General features: G+C 41.6%; 1 protein-coding gene across 5 annotated transcripts in view; it reads right to left on the minus strand.

Annotated features, from left to right (window-relative positions):
* ARHGEF10 (Rho guanine nucleotide exchange factor 10) overlaps window positions 1–19,476 on the minus strand; it is a 276,596-nt gene that overhangs the window by 73,669 nt on the left and 183,451 nt on the right. For all 5 annotated transcript variants that reach the window (XM_077290065.1, XM_077290064.1, XM_077290063.1 and 2 more), the window contains 2 exons: window positions 15,156–15,379; window positions 12,205–12,362 (listed from right to left, as the gene is read on the minus strand). In XM_077290065.1, the coding sequence (XP_077146180.1) occupies window positions 12,205–12,362; window positions 15,156–15,379 (382 nt within the window). The remainder of the gene's footprint in view (window positions 1–12,204; window positions 12,363–15,155; window positions 15,380–19,476) is intronic.

Genomic DNA, 19,476 nt, shown 5'->3' on the forward strand with positions numbered 1-19,476 from the left:
ACTATCGGAAGTTGAATGAGGTCTCAAGTTTGACGCTTATCCCATGCCCCGCGTTGATGAGCTCATCGAAAGGCTTGGGCACGCCAGATATATATCCACCTTGGATTTGACAAAGGGGTATTGGCAGATCCCCATGGCACAGGAAGCCAAGGAGAAGACAGCCTTTTCAAAACCTGATGGATGCTTCCAGTATGTCCAGATGCCGTTTGGTCTACAGGGAGCTCCGGCGACCTTCCAGAGGGCTATGGATAGAGTCCTTGCACCCCATAAGGCCTACGCTGCTGTGTACCTAGATGATATCGTCATCTTTAGCCCGGACTGGGAGAGTCATCTGGAGAAAGTCCAAGCGGTGTTTGATGCTCTAAGAGAGGCGGGGTTTACAATAAACCCGAAGAAGTGTGCCTTGGGTAAGGAAGAAGCCAAATACCTAGGCTATATAGTGGGTCGTGGAGAAATAAAGCCCCAAATCAGGAAAGTGGAGGCAATCCAAACATGGCCGAAACCACTCTCCAAAAAGCAAGTTAAAACCTTTCTGGGAATCGTGGGATATTACAGGAGGTTCATCCCGAACTTCGCCACAGTGGCTGCGCCTGTGACTGATCTGCTAAAGGGGACAAATCGGTGATGGTTAAATGGTCCGAAGAGACAGAGTCAGCCTTCCAAGAGTTGAAAGGGGCTCTATGTAAGCAGCCCGTTCTGATGGCACCGGACTTCAAGAAAGAATTTATTCTTCAGACAGATGCCTCAGATGTTGGGGTAGGAGCAGTCCTTTCCCAAGAGCTACATGGGGAGGAGCATCCTATTCTCTATCTGAGTAGAAAGCTGTCCTCATCTGAGAAGAACTACTCAGTCGTAGAAAAAGAGTGTTTGGCCATAAAGTGGGCGGTGGACACGTTACGGTACTATCTGCTGGGTCGTAAATTCAGACTAATATCTGACCATGCCCCACTTAGATGGATGAGGGAAACAAAAGGTAGAAATGCTAGGGTCACCCGTTGGTTCTTAGCCTTGCAGGACTTCAGTTTCCATGTGGAACATAGGGCCGGAAAGCTGCACGGTAATGCGGATGCCCTATCAAGAATCCCTTGTTTAGTGGGGGAAAGTGCCAAGCCCCACGGCTTTAGGCAGAGGGGGGAGGTATGTAGCATGGCTAAAGGGTGTGTAGTCGACGGGAGATATGTGTCGCATAGGTGGCTTCTTGCTGTAATGTAGCCCGGAGTATTTCTTTGTTGCACATAACCATGTATATGTATTTCAGGACCTGTGGTGATGTCAGACCACATGGCTAATCATGTGATGGGTTACTGGGTGTGGTTAGCTCTATATAAGACAGGCTAATGCTTAACACAGTGGATATGTGTGGAGGTGCTAGCGCTCCAGGTCTGAGCCTGAAGGAATGGACAGTTGTTTTTCCTTTTGCCTACGTTAAAGGCTATTTGTTTTTCTGTTTATGCTAACTGGTTTATGAAGCAATAAACCTCTGAACTTTTGTTGGAACCTGCCTCCTAAGTGTCAGCCGTCGCACCTGAGTGAGTGAAACCCCTACAATAGTCTAAAAAGAGCATGCTCTCTTGTACAGACATTGTACAGTTGTATGAAGTAGTAACAAACCTGTTCAAGGTTCTAACCTGTAAGTCAATACCACTGTAAAGACCATCATAATATAAACCATATGTAGGCAAAAACGTGAAAATTATACATTTTCATCTTTTTATGGCTAGCGTATAAATATTATGTTTAGCTAGACATCGCAATAAGCCATTATTTGCATTGTGTCTTATGCTGTGCAGTTTTAGGTACCAGAGGCATATTTCTGCCGTCTGAATTAAATGGCTAGTGACGGCACACTACACTGTCATTATCCTGCCGGAATAGACTATGCGGCACAGACACACAGTGTGGTTAGGTTCTGGTGCCGCGAGTCTCTGCAATAAACAGCAAACAGCTCTCGAGTGTAAATAGTGAATGGTATACATTAAAACAGCCACAGATTTCACAGCCAAGAAATCCGAAACTATTCAATATCCTGGAAAAAAAGGCACAATTAACAAGCTAAATTTAGTATCCGTAGAGGAACAAAGGAGCTTCCTGTGTTTTTCCCAAAGGGTAGAAAAACTTCATTTTATCCTCAACGCTTCAGTGAATAATCAATACTCATCAGCAACTAAATCGCTCTTTCAGTCTTTGAAAATGTAGCATTTTAGAAAGCTTTCTAATCCCTCGAAGTTTTTAAGATCTGTGCTTGTTGTTAATGAAGACAAGCATGCAAGCTTTACATTCAGGGCTGGAAACCTGTCCTGCTCATATCCACACAAGGATGCACGCACGGATTTGGATCCGTAGATCAGAGGCTGGTCCAGATGATGAATAACATGTAAGACCAACTTGGCATTTTCATGTAACTGCAGCTCTTATATTTAGGCAGGTAAATAGGCAGCATTCCCACACAGAAGTCTGGTAAACTAGTCAGTCCTTCCAATGAGGGGGCATTCTGCATTGACTCATTACTACTCCATGATAAGGCCAGTTTATCATGCTAAAGCGGGTGCACGGTCCTCTTCAAGAAGGCAGAGTCATATGTTTGGCTTCATCCGATCACAAACCTGCTGGCACTGGAATGGCAGGCTGCCTTCATAGAAGTTGGATGATTGTAAGCCTGGCAGTAAAACAGCTGCTTGTTTATCCCATATCTTCCAATGAAAAGTAGTGAACTCTAGTAATCTGCTCCATATGCCTGCTAACCAGACAACCACGGCATTGGAAAATAGGTCAATGCTTATGAAAACAAACCCTTTGGCTGAACACTCCACAGCACCGCTCAGCATGCGGCCTGCAGAGACACATGGTAGGGAAGCAATGTAATGTTTAACAAAACTAATTATCACACTGAAAGTTATAAACTGGTTAACAGAATTGGACTTGTTTTTTTCTGTTCAGCTACAGTGTGTCTTTCTAAACTGAAAATAAAAAAAAAGATTTTCAGTAGGACAGAATAAAGATATCAGAAACAGTACAAGGCCAAGCAGAAAAAAAATAGAAAATATTATTTTATGAAAAAAAAAAAATCAAAACATGACAAAAAGAGAACACTGTTCAATTCAGGACCGTTGCAGGGTGCGGGCTGCTAATGAGCCTCAAAAGTAGGCAGCTAAAGCAACTATTTTAAAAAGAATCCTGACCTTGCTGGTAGAAATTCGTTTGGCTGTTTCAGAGAAATCCATAGTTGAACTTCCATGCTAGAGTTGCAAGTGAAGTGGATCGCTCACTGCCCTTCCAGCTCTCCCGCCGCTCACTGCCCTTCCAGCTCTCCCGCCGCTCACTGCCCTTCCAGCTCTCCCGCCGCTCACTGCCCTTCCAGCTCTCCCGCCGCTCACTGCCCTTCCAGCTCTCCTGCCTCTATTCCTACACTACGACTGCTGCCTGCCTCCTATTTTGCAAAGTCCTGTCTCATCATCACCATATGGAATAGTATGGACACTTTTATATTTGAGGTAGTAAGATATGTTTATTTGGCCTCTTTAGCTACAGAAGAGTTAGGGTACTGTCACACTCTGCAACTTTCCAACGATCACGACCAGCGATACGACCTGGCTGTGATCGTTAGAAAGTCATTGTGTGGTCGCTGGAGAGCTGTCACACAGACCGCTCTCCAGCGACCAACGATGCCGAGGTCCCGGGTAACCAGGGTAAACATCGGGTTACTAAGCGCAGGGCCGCGCTTAGTAACCCGATGTTTACCCTGGTTACCAGCGTAAAAGTAAAAAAAAAAAAACGTACATACTCACATTCCGGTGTCCGTCAGGTCCCTTGCTGTCTGCTTCCCGCTCTGACTGAGTGCCGCCGTAAAGTGAAAGCAGATCACAGCGGTGACGTCACCGCTGTGCTCTGTACTGCCTTACGGCCGGGAGTCAGTCAGAGCGGGAAGCAGACGGCAAGGGACCTGAAAGACACCGGAATGTGAGTATGTACGTTTTTTTTTTTTTTTACTTTTACGCTGGTAACCAGGGTAAACATTGGGTTACTAAGCGCGGCCCTGCGCTTAGTAACCCGATGTTTACCCTGGTTACAAGCGAACGCATCGCTGGATCGCTGTCACACACAACGATCCAGCGATGACAGCGGGAGATCCAGCAACGAAATAAAGTTCCAAACGATCTGCTACGACGTACGATTCTCAGCAGGGTCCCTGATCGCTGCTGCGTGTCAGACACAGCGATATCGTATGGATATCGCTGGAACGTCACAGATCGTACCGTCGTAGCGATCAAAGTGCCACTGTGTGACAGTACCCTAACTGTACTTTGCTAGTGGCCAGGCGGCCAAAGATTTACATTTTCTCAGTGATTCATTGTTTTGCTGTATAAATAATTAAGCAGATTGCAGTCATCTACTGTGTGAGTGAAAATTATTGTTTGTTCTAACCATCTTATGCAAACTTATATATGCAGATACACAGTATATATTGTGTATACTGTACATACAATTATACTTTTTAAAGCTAGCCACCTCCTAAACCTCTCTGCTTTTGATTGACTTCAAAGTAGAAGGCAGCAATCCAGAATATAATGGAGATGTTGCCACTAATAGGACAGGGCAATTTACTGAAAATTGAACATCCATTGTTGAAAATAATATTTTGGCCTACGACATATGACTGACTTAAACATAATTTTCTTAGGTATCAAGCACAGTTATAATCAGGACAGAACACGTGATTATGCTACAGCGCAGGTGCCACGGCTGGCAGCTGCCTGACAAAGGTTTTTTTTCTTGAGTATGTACAGGTATTCATTATGCCAGTCAGTGAAGGATCTGTGACCGGTTAGTAGTCTGCATTATGAATAGCTAATCAGAGCACCACATGAAGACCCCTACAGGCTGCCCCGGAGCACAAGCATATCAATAACTGAAAATAAAGATTAAACAACAACCACAAGACAGATTTCATCAACCCAGGTATCATTTTAATCAGTAGAACGGCGCCCACCTGACACTGTGTGTAGGTTACTGTGCACAATCCTGCTGACAGGTTCCCTTTAAGAGTTTATGGGGATAGTCAGTTTATAGATTCCCAGCAGCAGAAGCATAAGACACCCATCAATAATTTTGAAATAAGGCACTGGGCGCATTTGTATAGCCCTTGAACAAGAATTTGTTGGGTTATTTATTATTCAGAAATACGAATGGAAAATGAGCATCTAGTCAAATCAGTGGTGTCATGTTGCTAAAGTGGGTTTTGGATTTTTGAAAGAGCAGTGAACCGATCACTGCAGGGAGCGTTCCCCACATGTCTATAAAATGTGAGCATGTAAAGTTTACCTCCAGATATACAGAAAAGGATTATTGCACCATAATTCATCTTGTAAATTCCTTACATCGCCTGCTAGGCTTCTATCTCTAGCAGAGGAGCTAGCGCTGACTGCAATGTGATTCTACAGAGCTGGCACCTCTGGAACCTATGACACGGCACAGACCAGTCCATGGGGCTATTCACTCCTGCACAAGAATTTGGGTGGTTGGAAATTATTAACACCTTCAAATTAAAAAGCGGGTTTGCACAATGTTTGCAGTAACCGTCGTGCCCTAGCTCTGTTGTGTCCTGGGCAGATGTGTAAACCTACTTTGCAAATAAGTCCCCCCTGACGAAGGATTAATATCCAAAATGCGAGTCGGGGTGCATTAAGGTAGAGTGTGTATATTTCCCTCTCAATGCACTTTGCACTTTGGTTGGTACACTTTAGTGGTTTGTCCCACTGAATTTTACGGCGGGCGGCACCTTGCACTTTATATGCTACAGTGCTGCATATGTGGAGATACGTACAGTATATGCTGTGCTGAACTGCATATAGGCCGGTATATGGCATCTTTTGCATCTTATATGATATATTGCTGCATATGTGGTAACATGTATGTGCTGTGCTGATAGGCCGGTATAAGGCATCTTTTGGGATTTGCCACTGCTATTTTGCACATTTCTTTAACCCCTTTCTGTCATTAGACGTACTATTCCGTCCATGTGGGGTGGGCCCTACTTCCCAAGGACGGAATAGTACGTCATACGCGATCGGCCGCGCTCACGGGGGGAGCGCGGCCGATCGCGGCCGGGTGTCAGCTGCATATCGCAGCTGACATCCGGCACTATGTGCCAGGAGCGGTCACGGACCGCCCCCGGCACATTAACCCCCGGCACACCGCGATCAAACATGATCGCGATGTGCCGGCGGTGCAGGGAAGCATCGCGCAGGGAGGGGGCTCCCTGCGGGCTTCCCTGAGCCCCCCGCAGCAACGCGATGTGATCGCGTTGCTGCGAGGGTCTTGCCTCCCTCCCTGCCTGCTCCAGACCCGGATCCAAGATGGCCGCGGATCCGGGTCCTGCAGGGAGGGAGGTGGCTTCACAGAAGCCTGCTCAGAGCAGGTACTGTGAAGCAGCCTGCACTTCTCGCAGATCGGTGATCTGTCAGAGTGCTATGCAAACTGGCAGATCACCGATCTGTATTGTCCCCCCCTGGGGCAAAGTAAAAAAGTAAAAAAAAAAATTTCCAAATGTGTAAAAAAAAATAAAAAAAAAAATATTCCAAAATAATGGAAAAAAAAAAAAAATATTATTCCCATAAATACATTTCTTTATCTAAATAAAATAAAAAAAACAATAAAAGTACACATATTTAGTATCGCCGCGTCCGTAACGACCCGACCTATAAAACTGGCCCACTAGATAACCCCTTCAGTAAATACCGTAAGAAAAAAAAAAAAAAAACGAGGCAAAAAACAACGCTTTATTATCATACCGCCGAACAAAAAGTGGTATAACACGCGATCAAAAAGACTGATATAAATAACCATGGTACCGCTGAAAACGTCATCTTGTCCCGCAAAAAACGAGCCACCATACAGCATCATCAGCAAAAAAATAAAAAAGTTATAGTCCTGAGAATAAAGCGATACCAAAATAATTATTTTTTCTATAAAATAGTTTTTATCGTATAAAAGCGCCAAAACATAAAAAAAATGATATAAATGAGATATCGCTGTAATCGTACTGACCCGACGAATAAAACTGCTTTATCAATTTTACCAAACGTGGAACGGTATAAACGCCTCCCCAAAAAGAAATTCATGAATAGCTGGTTTTTGATCACTCTGCCTCAAAAAAATCGGAATAAAAAGCGATCAAAAAATGTCACGTGTCCGAAAATGTTACCAATAAAAACGTCAACGCATCCCGCAAAAAACAAGATCTCACATGACTCTGTGGACTCAAATATGGAAAAATTACAGCTCTCAAAATGTGGTAACAAAAAAAATATTTTTTGCAATGAAAAGCGTCTTTCAGTGTGTGACGTCTCTCAATCATAAAAATCCGCTAAAAAACCCGCTATAAAAGTAAATCAAACCCCCCTTCATCACCCCCTTAGTTAGGGAAAAATAAAAAAATAAAAAAATGTATTTATTTCCATTTTCCCATTAGGGTTAGGGTTAGGGCTAGAGTTAGGACTAGAGTTAGGGCTAGGGTTAGGGTTAGTGCAAGGGTTAGGGCTAGGGTTAGGGCTAGGGTTGGGGCTAGGGTTGGGGCTAGGGTTAGGGCTAGGGTTGGGGCTAGGGTTAGGGCTAGGGTTAGGGCTAGGGTTGGGGCTAGGGTTAGGGCTAGGGTTAGGGTTGGGGCTAGGGTTAGGGATAGGGTTAGGGCTAGTGTTAGGGCTAGTGATAGGGCTAGGGTTATTGCTAGGGTTAGGGCTAGGGTTGGGGCAAGGGTTGGGGCTACAGTTAGGGTTGGGGCTAAAGATAGGGTTAGGGTTTGGATTACATTTACGGTTGGGAATAGGGTTGGGTGTGTCTGGGTTAGAGGAGTGGTTAGGGTTACTGTTGGGATTAGGGTAAGGGGTGTGTTTGGATTAGGGTTTCAGTTATAATTGGGGGGTTTCCACTGTTCGGGCACATCAGGGGCTTTCCAAACGGAAAATGGCATCCGATCTGAAATCCAGCCAATTCTGCGTTGAAAAAGGAAAACAGTGCTCCTTCCCTTCCGAGCTCTCCCGTGTGCCCAAACAGGGGTTTACCCCAACATATGGGGTATCAGCGTACTCAGGACAAATTGGACATCATCTTTTGGGGTCCAATTTCTCCTGCTACCCTTGGGAAAATACAAAACTGGGGGCCAAAAAATAAGTTTTGTGGGAAAAAAAAGATTTTTTATTTTCACGGCTCTGCGTTGTAAACTGTAGTGAAACACTTGGGGGTTCAAAGTTCTCACAACACATCTAGATAAGTTCCTTGGGGGGTCTAATTTCCGATATGGGGTCACTTGTGGGGGGTTTGTACTGTTTGCGTACATCAGGGGCTCTGCAAATGCAACGTGACGCCTGCAGACCAATCCATTTAAGTCTGCATTCCAAATGGCGCTTCTTCCCTTCCGAGCTCTGTCATGCGCCCAAACAGTGGTTCCCCCCCACATATGGGGTATCAGCATACTCAGGACAAATTAGACAACAACTTTTTGGGTCCAATTTATCCTGATACCCTTGTGAAAATACAAAACTGGGGGCTAAAAAATCATTTTTGTGAAAAAAAAAAAAAGAATTTATTTTCACGGCTCTGCGTTATAAACTGTAGTGAAACACTTGGGGGTTCAAAGTTCTCACAACACATCTAGATAAGTTCCTTGGGGGGTCTAGTTTCCAATATGGGGTCAATTGTGGGGGGTTTGTACTGTTTGGGTACATCAGGGGCTCTGCAAATGCAACGTGACGCCTGCAGACCAATCCATTTAAGTCTGCATTCCAAATGGCGCTCCTTCCCTTCCGAGCTCTGTCATGCGCCCAAACAGTGGTTCCCCCCCACATATCGGGTATCAGCATACTCAGGAAAAATTGGACAACAAATTTTGGGGTCCAATTTATCCTGTTACCCTTGTGAAAATACAAAACTGGGGGCTAAAAAATCATTTTTGTGAAAAAAAAAAAGAATTTATTTTCACGGCTCTGCGTTATAAACTGTAGTGAAACACTTGGGGGTTCAAAGTTCTCACAACACATCTAGATAAGTTCCTTGGGGGGTCTAGTTTCCAATATGGGGTCACTTGTGGGGGTTTGTACTGTTTGGGTACATCAGGGGCTCTGCAAATGCAACGTGACGCCTGCAGACCAATCCATTTAAGTCTGCATTCTAAATGGCGCTCCTTCCCTTCCGAGCTCTGTCATGCGCCCAAACAGTGGTTCCCCCCCACATATCGGGTATCAGCATACTCAGGACAAATTGGACAACAAATTTTGGGGTCCAATTTATCCTGTTACCCTTGTGAAAATACAAAACTGGGGGCTAAAAAATCATTTTTGTGAAAAAAAAAAAAGAATTTATTTTCACGGCTCTGCGTTATAAACTGTAGTGAAACACTTGGGGGTTCAAAGCTCTCAAAACACATCTAGATAAGTTCCTTAGGGGGTCTACTTTCCAAAATGGTGTCACTTGTGGGGGGGTTTAATGTTTAGGCACATCAGTGGCTCTCCAAACGCGACATGGCATCCCATCTTAATTCCAGTCAATTTTGCATTGAAAAGTAAAATAGCGCTCCTTCCCTTCCGAGCTCTGCTATGCGCCCAAACAGTGGTTTACCCCCACATATGGGGTATCGTCGTACTCAGGACAAATTGCACAACAACTTTTGTGCTCTAATTTCTTCTCTTACCCTTGGGGAAATAAAAAAATGGGGGCGAAAAGATCATTTTTGTGAAAAAATATGATTTTTTATTTTTACGGCTCTGCATTATAAACTTCTGTGAAGCACTTGTTGGGTCAAAGTGCTCACCACACATCTAGATAAGTTCCTTAGGGGGTCTACTTTCCAAAATGGTGTCACTTGTGGGGGGTTTCAATGTTTAGGCACATCAGGGGCTCTCCAAATGCAACATGGCGTCCCATCTCAATTCCAGTCAATTTTGCATTGAAAAGTCAAATGGCGCTCCTTTCCTTCTGAGCTCTGCCATGCGCCCAAACAATGGATTACCCCCACATATGGGGTATCAGCATACTCAGGACAAATTGTACAACAAATTTTGGGGTCTATTTTCTCCTGTTACCCTTGGTAAAATAAAACAAATTGGATCTGAAATAAATTTTGTGTGAAAAAAAGTTAAATGTTCATTTTTATTTAAACATTCCAAAAATTCCTGTGAAACACCTGAAGGGTTAATAAACTTCTTGAAAGTGGTTTTGAGTACCTTGAGGGGTGCAGTTTTTAGAATGGTGTCACACCTGGGTATTTTCTATCATATAGACCCCTCAAAATGACTTCAAATGAGATGTGGTCCCTAAAAAAAAATGGTGTTGTAAAAATGAGAAATTGCTGGTCAACTTTTAACCCTTATAACTCCGTCACAAAAAAAAATTTTGGTTCCAAAATTGTGCTGATGTAAAGTAGACATGTGGGAAATGTTACTTATTAAGTATTTTGCGTGACATATGTCTGTGATTTAAGGGCATAAAAATTAAAAGTTGGAAAATTGCGAAATTTTCAAAATTTTCGCCAAATATTCGTTTTTTTCACAAATAAACGCAACTTATATCGAAGAAATTTTACCACTATCATGAAGTACAATATGTCACGAGAAAACAATGTCAGAATCGCCAAGATCCGTTGAAGCGTTCCAGAGTTATAACCTCATAAAGGGACAGTGGTCAGAATTGTAAAAATTGGCCCGGTCATTAACGTGCAAACCACCCTTGGGGGTGAAGGGGTTAAATTTGCACACATATTAAGGCACTTTTTGGTATTTGCCATTGCTATTTTTGCACATTTTCAGTTTGCAAACATGTCATTGCACCTTATATTTTTTGCACATGTGATATGATGATTATTATCACTTATTTTAATTGATTAATATAGGTTACGGTATATATATGATATAAACATCTTTTCATATGCAAAATATATATCACATATTTTTGCCTTTTTGTGACGGTTTATTTTATTTTAGTTTTTATGAATACACTATTTGAGGGATACACTACCTTTTTATGTAGACATATATAAATACAAACTGGGTCAGCCTCTACCACATTTTAATTATTATATTTTTGTTCTGTTGTGCGCACAATGTGTTATATTGTATTTGCCAATTACATATAATAAAGGCATTTTATATCTGTTCTCTGCTTGGTGGTTTTTCTGGGTATTTCTGTATATTGGTTGTGGTTGTCCCTTCCTCCTTATGTAAGTGGTCTCTCCACATTGTCTCTCCATAGAGCACCAATCACTGGCATATGTTAAAAATTGTACTAATATTGCTGGCTATTGAGTTATCACTGGTGAAAGTAGTCGGTATATCTGTGGTTGCATTTAAGTCTAAAGGAGGAAGATTGGATCAAAGGTCACTAACTGCCAGTGTTTGAGATCTGCGTGGTAATCCCTATTAACATCAGATTGGTGGGGACCAACAAATCAAGTGTTTATTTCCTGGGATCCTGCAAGTAACACAAATGATAGTCGCGTGTTCATGGATAGGACTCGTTAGACTTTGTGCACCAGCACAGCATCCTTTGTTCTGGTGCCCACGTAGCCCAAGATGCTCCAAACTTAGTATGAGGCACATTTTACTCCATCATACCTTGGTTTCAGTCTGGAGTATGAATATCCAGCTTTTAGCACCCATACATGTTATATGGTTAAATGAGAGATCCTGGCGTCATTCAGCTACTACTAGGGATAATGTCCAATGAACCATTTATAGCTGCCAGGGAATTAGGAGTCATGCAAATGAAAAAGAGCTATAGAGAGATGAACAAAAATGGTGTGGATTCTAGAAGCCATGTTAATCAATTGGCACAGAATATTGTGCTAATTTAGACGAAATTCAGGCGAAACTGACACCTGGAAGAAATTCTAGCATGCTGTTGCTCTCTGACTTTGTTGGAATGTCAGCGGTCACTGATTGGCTGCAGGGTTTGCATCACATAGTATCGTAAGCCCCATGACAGCAGGTCCCCACATCCCTGGAACGGCACCCACATCGGAGGGGAGTGTAGCTGCCATTACTTTACAGAATTATGGTGATTGAGAAGTAGTGGACAACCCATTAAATAACACAAATGTTATTCCAGAGTGGATAGTCACAGTCCAGACGTCTGTGCACTGATTCGATAGTAACTGACAACAATTTGCATTCAGCATCATACTCATTACATCGGCAAGTGATTACTGCAGAAAATTACCTTCCATCTTTGTGTAGATAACAAGATTTCCATTCACAAGACCGGCGTACAAGCTTCGGGGAATGCTTGCAAGACTCATGACGGTGGCTTTTTCTGGCGTAAAAAAGTGTCGCAAACGAACCTTTTTTGAGCCCTGGCTGCTTTTGTAAACACATATACTGGAAAAAAACAAGGATTTTAAAATATGAGTCTCTGAATATTTCACAGATCAAATAATCTACAGTTGTGGTTTGAATTACTTTCATTACAACTTTTTATTTTTTTTTCTGAACAGGATTACGGGAGTGTCCATCTTGCCTCGGCTTCTGTTAACAGGCATGTTTTACATCAGTCACAAACATATTCAGTGTACAGTTTTCTATGGTTTATCAATGCCTATGGGAGTGTTTTAGGTATTGCCTTTAACCAAAGATCATTGCGAAGGGAGAGGGAAGAGGTGAGCTGTGACCTTCAACTATTCTGAATGTATTAACAACGTCCATAAAAAGGTGTGCTCTCTTATTGTAATCCAACCTGCGATGACGATGACATGACCACTTAGACTGCCTCTGCTTGTCCTGAAGAGATCAGTATCATCTTGAGGGCCAGTAGACAGAGTGAAAATTGCTCGATTTATATAACACCCACACTAATGAAATATATTATATATATATATATATATATATATATATATATATATATATATATATATATATATATACACACACACACACACACATACACACACAGTACAGACCAAAAGTTTGGACACACATTCTCATTTAAAGATTTTTCTGTATTTTCATGACTATGAAAATTGTACACTCACACTGAAGGCATCAAAGCTATGAATTAACACATGTGGAATTATATACTTAACAAAAAAGTGTGGAACAACTGAAATTATGTCTTATATTCGAGGTTCTTCAAAGTAGCCACCTTTTGCTTTGATGACTGCTTTGCACACTCTTGGCATTCTCTTGATGAGCTTCAAGAGGTAGTCACCGGGAATGGTTTCACTTCACAGGTGTGCCCTGTCAGGTTTAATAAGTGGGATTTCTTGCCTTATAAATGGGGTTGGGACCATCAGTTGTGTTGTGCAGAAGTCTGGTGGATACACAGCTGATAGTCCTACTGAATAGACTGTTAGCTGCTTTTTTCTTACCATAATACAAATTCTAAGTAAAGAAAAACGAGTGGCCATCATTACTTTAAGAAATGAATGTCAGTCAGTAAGAAAAATTGGGAAAACTTTCAAAGTGTCCCCAAGTGTAGTGGCAAAAACCATGAAGCGCTACAAAGAAACTGGCTCACATGAGGACCGCCCCAGGAAAGGAAGACCAAGAGTCACCTCTGCTTCTGAGGGTAAGTTTATCCAAGTCACCAGCCTCAGAAATCGCAGGTTAACAGCAGCTCAGATTAGAGACCAGGTCAATGCCACACAGAGTTCTAGCAGCAGACACATCTCTACAACAACTGTTAAGAGGAGACTTTGTGCAGCAGGCCTTCATGATAAAATAGTTGATAGGAAACCACTGCTAAGGACAGGCAACAAGCAGAAGAGACTTGTTTGGGCTAAAGAACACAAGGAATGGACATTAGACCAGTGGAAATTTGTGCTTTTGTCTGATGAGTCCAAATTTGAGATCTTTGGTTTCAACCACTGTGTCTTTGTGTGACGCAGAAAAGGTGAACGGATGGACTCTACATGCCTGGTTCCCACCATGAACCGTGGAGAAGGAGGTGTGATGGTGTGGGGGTGCTTTGCTTGTTCCACTGTTGGGGATTTATTCACAATTGAAGGCATACTGAACCAGCATGGCTAGCACAGCATCTTGCAGCGGCATGGCTATTCCATTCGGTTTGCGTTTAGTTGGACCATCATTTATTTTTCAACAGGACAATGACCCCAAACACACCTCCAGCCTGTGTAAGAGCTATTTGACCAAGAAGGAGAGTGATGGGGTGCTACGCCAGATGACCTGGCCTCCACAGTCACCAATCGAGATGGTTTGGGGTGAGCTGGACCGCTGAGTGAAGGCAAAAGGGCCTGCTTCAAGATTGTTGGAAGACCATTTCCGGTGACTACCTCTTGAAGCTCATCAAGAGAATACCAAGAGTGTGCAAAGCAGTCATCAAAGCAAAAGGTAGCTACTTTGAAGAACCTAGAATATAAGACATAATTTCAGTTGTTTCACACTTTTTTGTTAAGTATATAATTCCACATGTGTTAATTCATAGTTTTGATGCCTTCAGTGTGAACGTACAACTTTCATAGTCCTGAAAATACAGAAAAATCTTTAAATGAGATTTATCACACACACACAGCACCGTTTCTGCACAGTTAGGATATTTTCAAAAATAGAATTGTTAACTATTTATGCTTATTAGGTACCAAAATGCAATGTGGATTATAAAAAGAGAACTCTAAATCAAAATCATTATTTCTTCTACGTACATGCACACAGTTTTTAAAGGAATTTGGCATGGATCTTCCAAGGATGTAGGTTTGCATTTTGATAATTGACACAAATAAACTATTAACTCTGCTATTTTTAATGAATTTTTACTTTGCAGTACCTGCCTACAGACGTACATAGAAATACACACGTCAATTAAATGCTATCACTTATATACAAGCTTATAGATTTTGCAAGTGGAAATGTTGTGCTCTTGAAAAGATCTGTAGGTACTAATAATACTACAGTGTTAGGATTTAAGACATCTGGTCTAGGAATATTAATATGCATATATATGTTATAAATAGTAGTAGCTAGGCAACCAGAAAAGTTGAAAGTCCTTCACTTCAATTAGCCTCAATTCTGTATCTTTAGCAAACCATGCAAATTTACTTCAAGATGTTGTTACTTTTGGAGGGAAGATATATAAAACTGCACAATCCCTGATAAGATATTAGTTTAGCAGCCATAAACTAATCTCTGACATTCCCCATCCCAATGGATGACATTTACCTTCCCTCCTCCATGCCCAGGCAAATTGTGGGCACATCTGGTGCTCGTGTAGTATCACTCTCGGTATCTGGGACATCGCCTAATACTTTGTGTTTTTCTTCCTCAGGGACATAGACCATGCAGAGTATTCGTGACTCTACGTTGAAACATTCTATCACCTTCGGGCTACGGTTGTGAAGTGAAACAACAGCGATCTGACCCATCTGATTAGTGCAGCTGCCAATCTAAACACAACAGGAAACAAACAAAAGCCAGGGCATGATTTCAGCAGCGTAACATGCGGAGAACTCATTCATTATTTATTCAGCCATTTATTTTCTGTGTTTTAGACCTCCCAGAAGGAATGTACACCAGGTCTACCATTGTACCTGAAAGGCTGGAGTCATAACTCATTTTTCATCTATGGTACATTTAGGGTCTGTGCACATGTTTCATTTTTGTAGAGTTAATGTTGCTTTTTTTTTGTTCAGATTTGTTACAAAACCTGAAGGGTTTCCTGATGCCAACAGTAAATGAGATTATCAAAGTCTTCTGCACATGTTGCTTATTTTTCTACTTTTGCAGATTTTCAGCAGATATAAATCTGCTGCATGTTCCACAGTTTTTCCTGCAGATTTCACCCATACTAATGACGAAGGGGAAAATCTGCATAAAAAATGTGCATAAATTCGCGCATTTTACGCAACGTTTTTCCTACCAAGAGATGCAGAAATTTCTGCTGCAAATAATACTTCATGTGTGCACATACCCTTAGGCCATGTTCATATGTTTTTTTTTGCAGGCAAAACCCGCTCTCTTGGCAGTAAAGAAGCTGCTTACAAAAAGCAGGTTTTGGTGCATTTTTGCTGCTTTTTTGTTTCTGGTGCAGATTACCGTACATGAGTTTTATCTACTGTACATGTTTAATAAGGTTCGTTTCCTTCAGTAAAAAAGACACAGTTGGCATTATCAGGTTCTCATCACTTTCTATGGTGAGTAAACGCTGCAAAGACGCTGAAAGAATTGACATCCTGCAGATTTAAAAAAAATAAAAATACAGCAGTTTTTCAGTTCAGTGAGGGAAAAAAATCATATGCGTGCATGAGATTCCTGAAATCTCATACCTTTTGCTGATACTGTAAAAAGCAGTTTTAAATCTGCATTTAATAAAAGCACAACAAAAAAAAAACACTCTACTAAAACGCAATGTGTGAACATAACCTTAGAGTGTATGCCAGGAAAGCTCCCAAAATACACGCTAGACCAGAAGTCCATAAACCTCTGTTACCAGATGGAGGCCACAAAGTGTCCTCCTGGCCCATTCTGGATAAAATACATCAGTATCCTGCAGGGAAAGAAAGGGATATGAATAGTGGAGTAGACAGCGCTATTTTAAACTTAAAAGAGAAACTGTTGATTGCAAGTGTGAAGATGAGAAACTTTGCTATATATCCCACTAAAGAAAAATGCTTATTACTCCACTTTCTCTGAATTCACTGCTGAAATCTGTCTTCAGTGAAGACAGGCTTTTAGGTGACAGAGATCAGATTACAGCTGAAGTTATAGAAGTCTATGGAGAGAGAGAAATAGGAAGGAGAAGGAAGAAGACGACTACACATGCTCAGAAGATGCAGGATACAAATCAGAAGTTGTGTTACTTCTCACATATAAATGCATGAATCCTTATGCTCAAATGCCAGCTAAAAGTTAATTACACTTTAAAGCTGCACTGCTGAGAAACACTTAGGACTTTCCCTGTTCTAATTCTACATGCAGTTTTATCCTGCAGACATTGTACTGATCCAAACTGTCAAAAACCTCAATATGTACAGTATATCCTAAGGGCTTACCGTCCCAGAGTTTTGTGTGCATATTTGTAGAAATGGACTTATTTGTTGGCTTGGAGCCATACAAGATCTCTATGACAATAATAAATTTGACAGATCAAAATAGAAAAAAACCTCTGTAGAAGGACTTAGTAGTACTTGCCAATTTTTTGTAAGGTATTTAAGCCATTCACCCAAGAACGTAATATGTGATCACTTTAACCCCTTCACCCCCAAGGGTGGTTTGCACGTTAATGACCGGGCCAATTTTTACAATTCTGACCACTGTCCCTTTATGAGGCTATAACTCTGGAACGCTTTGACGGATCTTGGCGATTCTGACATTGTTTTCTCGTGACATATTGTACTTCATGTTAGTGGTAAAATTTATTCGATATAACTTGCGTTTATTTGTGAAAAAAATGGAAATTTGGCGAAAATTATGAAAATTTTGCAATTTTCCAACTTTGAATTTTTATGCCCTTAAATCACAGACATATGTCACGCAAAATACTTAATAAGTAACATTTCCCACATGTCTACTTTACATCAGTACAATTTTGGAACCAAAATTTTTTTTTGTGACGGAGTTATAAGGGTTAAAAGTTGACCAGCAATTTCTCATTTTTACAACACCATTTTTTTTTAGGGACCACATCTCATTTGAAGTCATTTTGAGGGGTCTATATGATAGAAAATACTCAAGTGTGACACCATTCTAAAAACTGCACCCCTCAAGGTGCTCAAAACCACATTCAAGAAGTTTATTAACCCTTCAGGTGTTTCACAGGAATTTTTGGAATGTTTAAATAAAAATGAACATTTAACTTTTTTTCACACAAAATTTATTTCAGCTCCAATTTGTTTTATTTTACCAAGGGTAACAGGAGAAAATGGACCCCCAAAGTTGTTGTATAATTTGTCCTGAGTACGCTGATACCCCATATGTGGGGGTAAACCATTGTTTGGGCGCATGGCAGAGCTTGGAAGGGAAGGAGCGCCATTTGACTTTTCAATGCAAAATTGACTGGAATTGAGATGGGACGCCATGTTGCGTTTGGAGAGCCCCTGATGTGCCTAAACATTGAAACTCCCTACAAGTGACACCATTTTGGAAAGTAGACCCCCTAAGGAACTTATCTAGATGTGTGGTGAGCACTTTGACCCACCAAGTGCTTCACAGAAGTTTATAATGCAGAGCCGTAAAAATAAAAAATCATATTTTTTCACAAAAATGATCTTTTCGCCCCCAATTTTTTATTTTCCCAAGGGTAAGAGAAGAAATTGGACCCCAAAAAATGTTGTGCAATTTGTCCTGAGTACGCTGATACCCCATATGTGGGTGTAAACCATTGTTTGGGCGCATGGCAGAGCTTGGAAGGGAAGGAGCGCCATTTGACTTTTCAATGCAAAATTGACTGGAATTGAGATGGGACGCCATGTTGCGTTTGGAGAGCCCCTGATGTGCCTAAACATTGAAACTCCCTACAAGTGACACCATTTTGGAAAGTAGACCCCCTTAGGAACTTATCTAGATGTGTGGTGAGCACTTTGACCCACCAAGTGCTTCACAGAAGTTTATAATGCAGAGCCGTAAAAATAAAAAATCATATTTTTTCACAAAAATGATCTTTTCGCCCCCAATTTTTTATTTTCCCAAGGGTAAGAGAAGAAATTGGACCGCAAAAAATGTTGTGCAATTTGTCCTGAGTACGCTGATACCCCATATGTGGGTGTAAACCATTGTTTTGGCGCATGGCAGAGCTTGGAAGGGAAGGAGCGCCATTTGACTTTTCAATGCAAAATTGACTGGAATTGAGATGGGACGCCATGTTGCGTTTGGAGAGCCCCTGATGTGCCTAAACATTGAAACTCCCTACAAGTGACACCATTTTGGAAAGTATACCCCCTAAGGAACTTATCTAGATGTGTTTTGAGAGCTTTGAACCCCCAAGTGTTTCACTACAGATTATAACGCAGAGCCGTGAAAATAATTTTTTTTTTTTTCTCAAAAATGATTTTTTAGCCCCCAGCTTTGTATTTTTACAAGGGTAACAGAATAAATTGGACCCCAAAATTTGTTTTCCAATTTGTCCTGAGTACGCTGATACCCCATATGTGGGGGGGAACCACTGTTTGGGTGCATGACAGAGCTCGGAAGGGAAGGAGCACCATTTGGAATGCAGCCTTAAATGGATTGGTCTGCAGGCGTCACGTTGCATTTGCAGAGCCCCTGATGTACCCAAACAGTACAAACCCCCCACAAGTGACCCCATATTGGAAACTAGACCTCCCAAGGAACTTATCTAGATGTGTTGTGAGAACTTTGAACCCCCAAGTGTTTCACTACAGTTTATAACGCAGAGCCGTGAAAATAAAACATCTTTTTTTTCCCACAAAAATGATTTTTAGCCCCCCAAATTTTTATTTTCCTAAGGATAACAAGAGAGCTTGGACCCCAGAAGTTGTTGTTCAATTTGTCCCGAGTACGCTGATAACACATATGTTGGGGTAAA

The sequence above is a fragment of the Ranitomeya variabilis genome, chromosome 2, assembly GCF_051348905.1.
Source record: "Ranitomeya variabilis isolate aRanVar5 chromosome 2, aRanVar5.hap1, whole genome shotgun sequence".
Taxonomy (NCBI): domain Eukaryota; kingdom Metazoa; phylum Chordata; class Amphibia; order Anura; family Dendrobatidae; genus Ranitomeya; species Ranitomeya variabilis.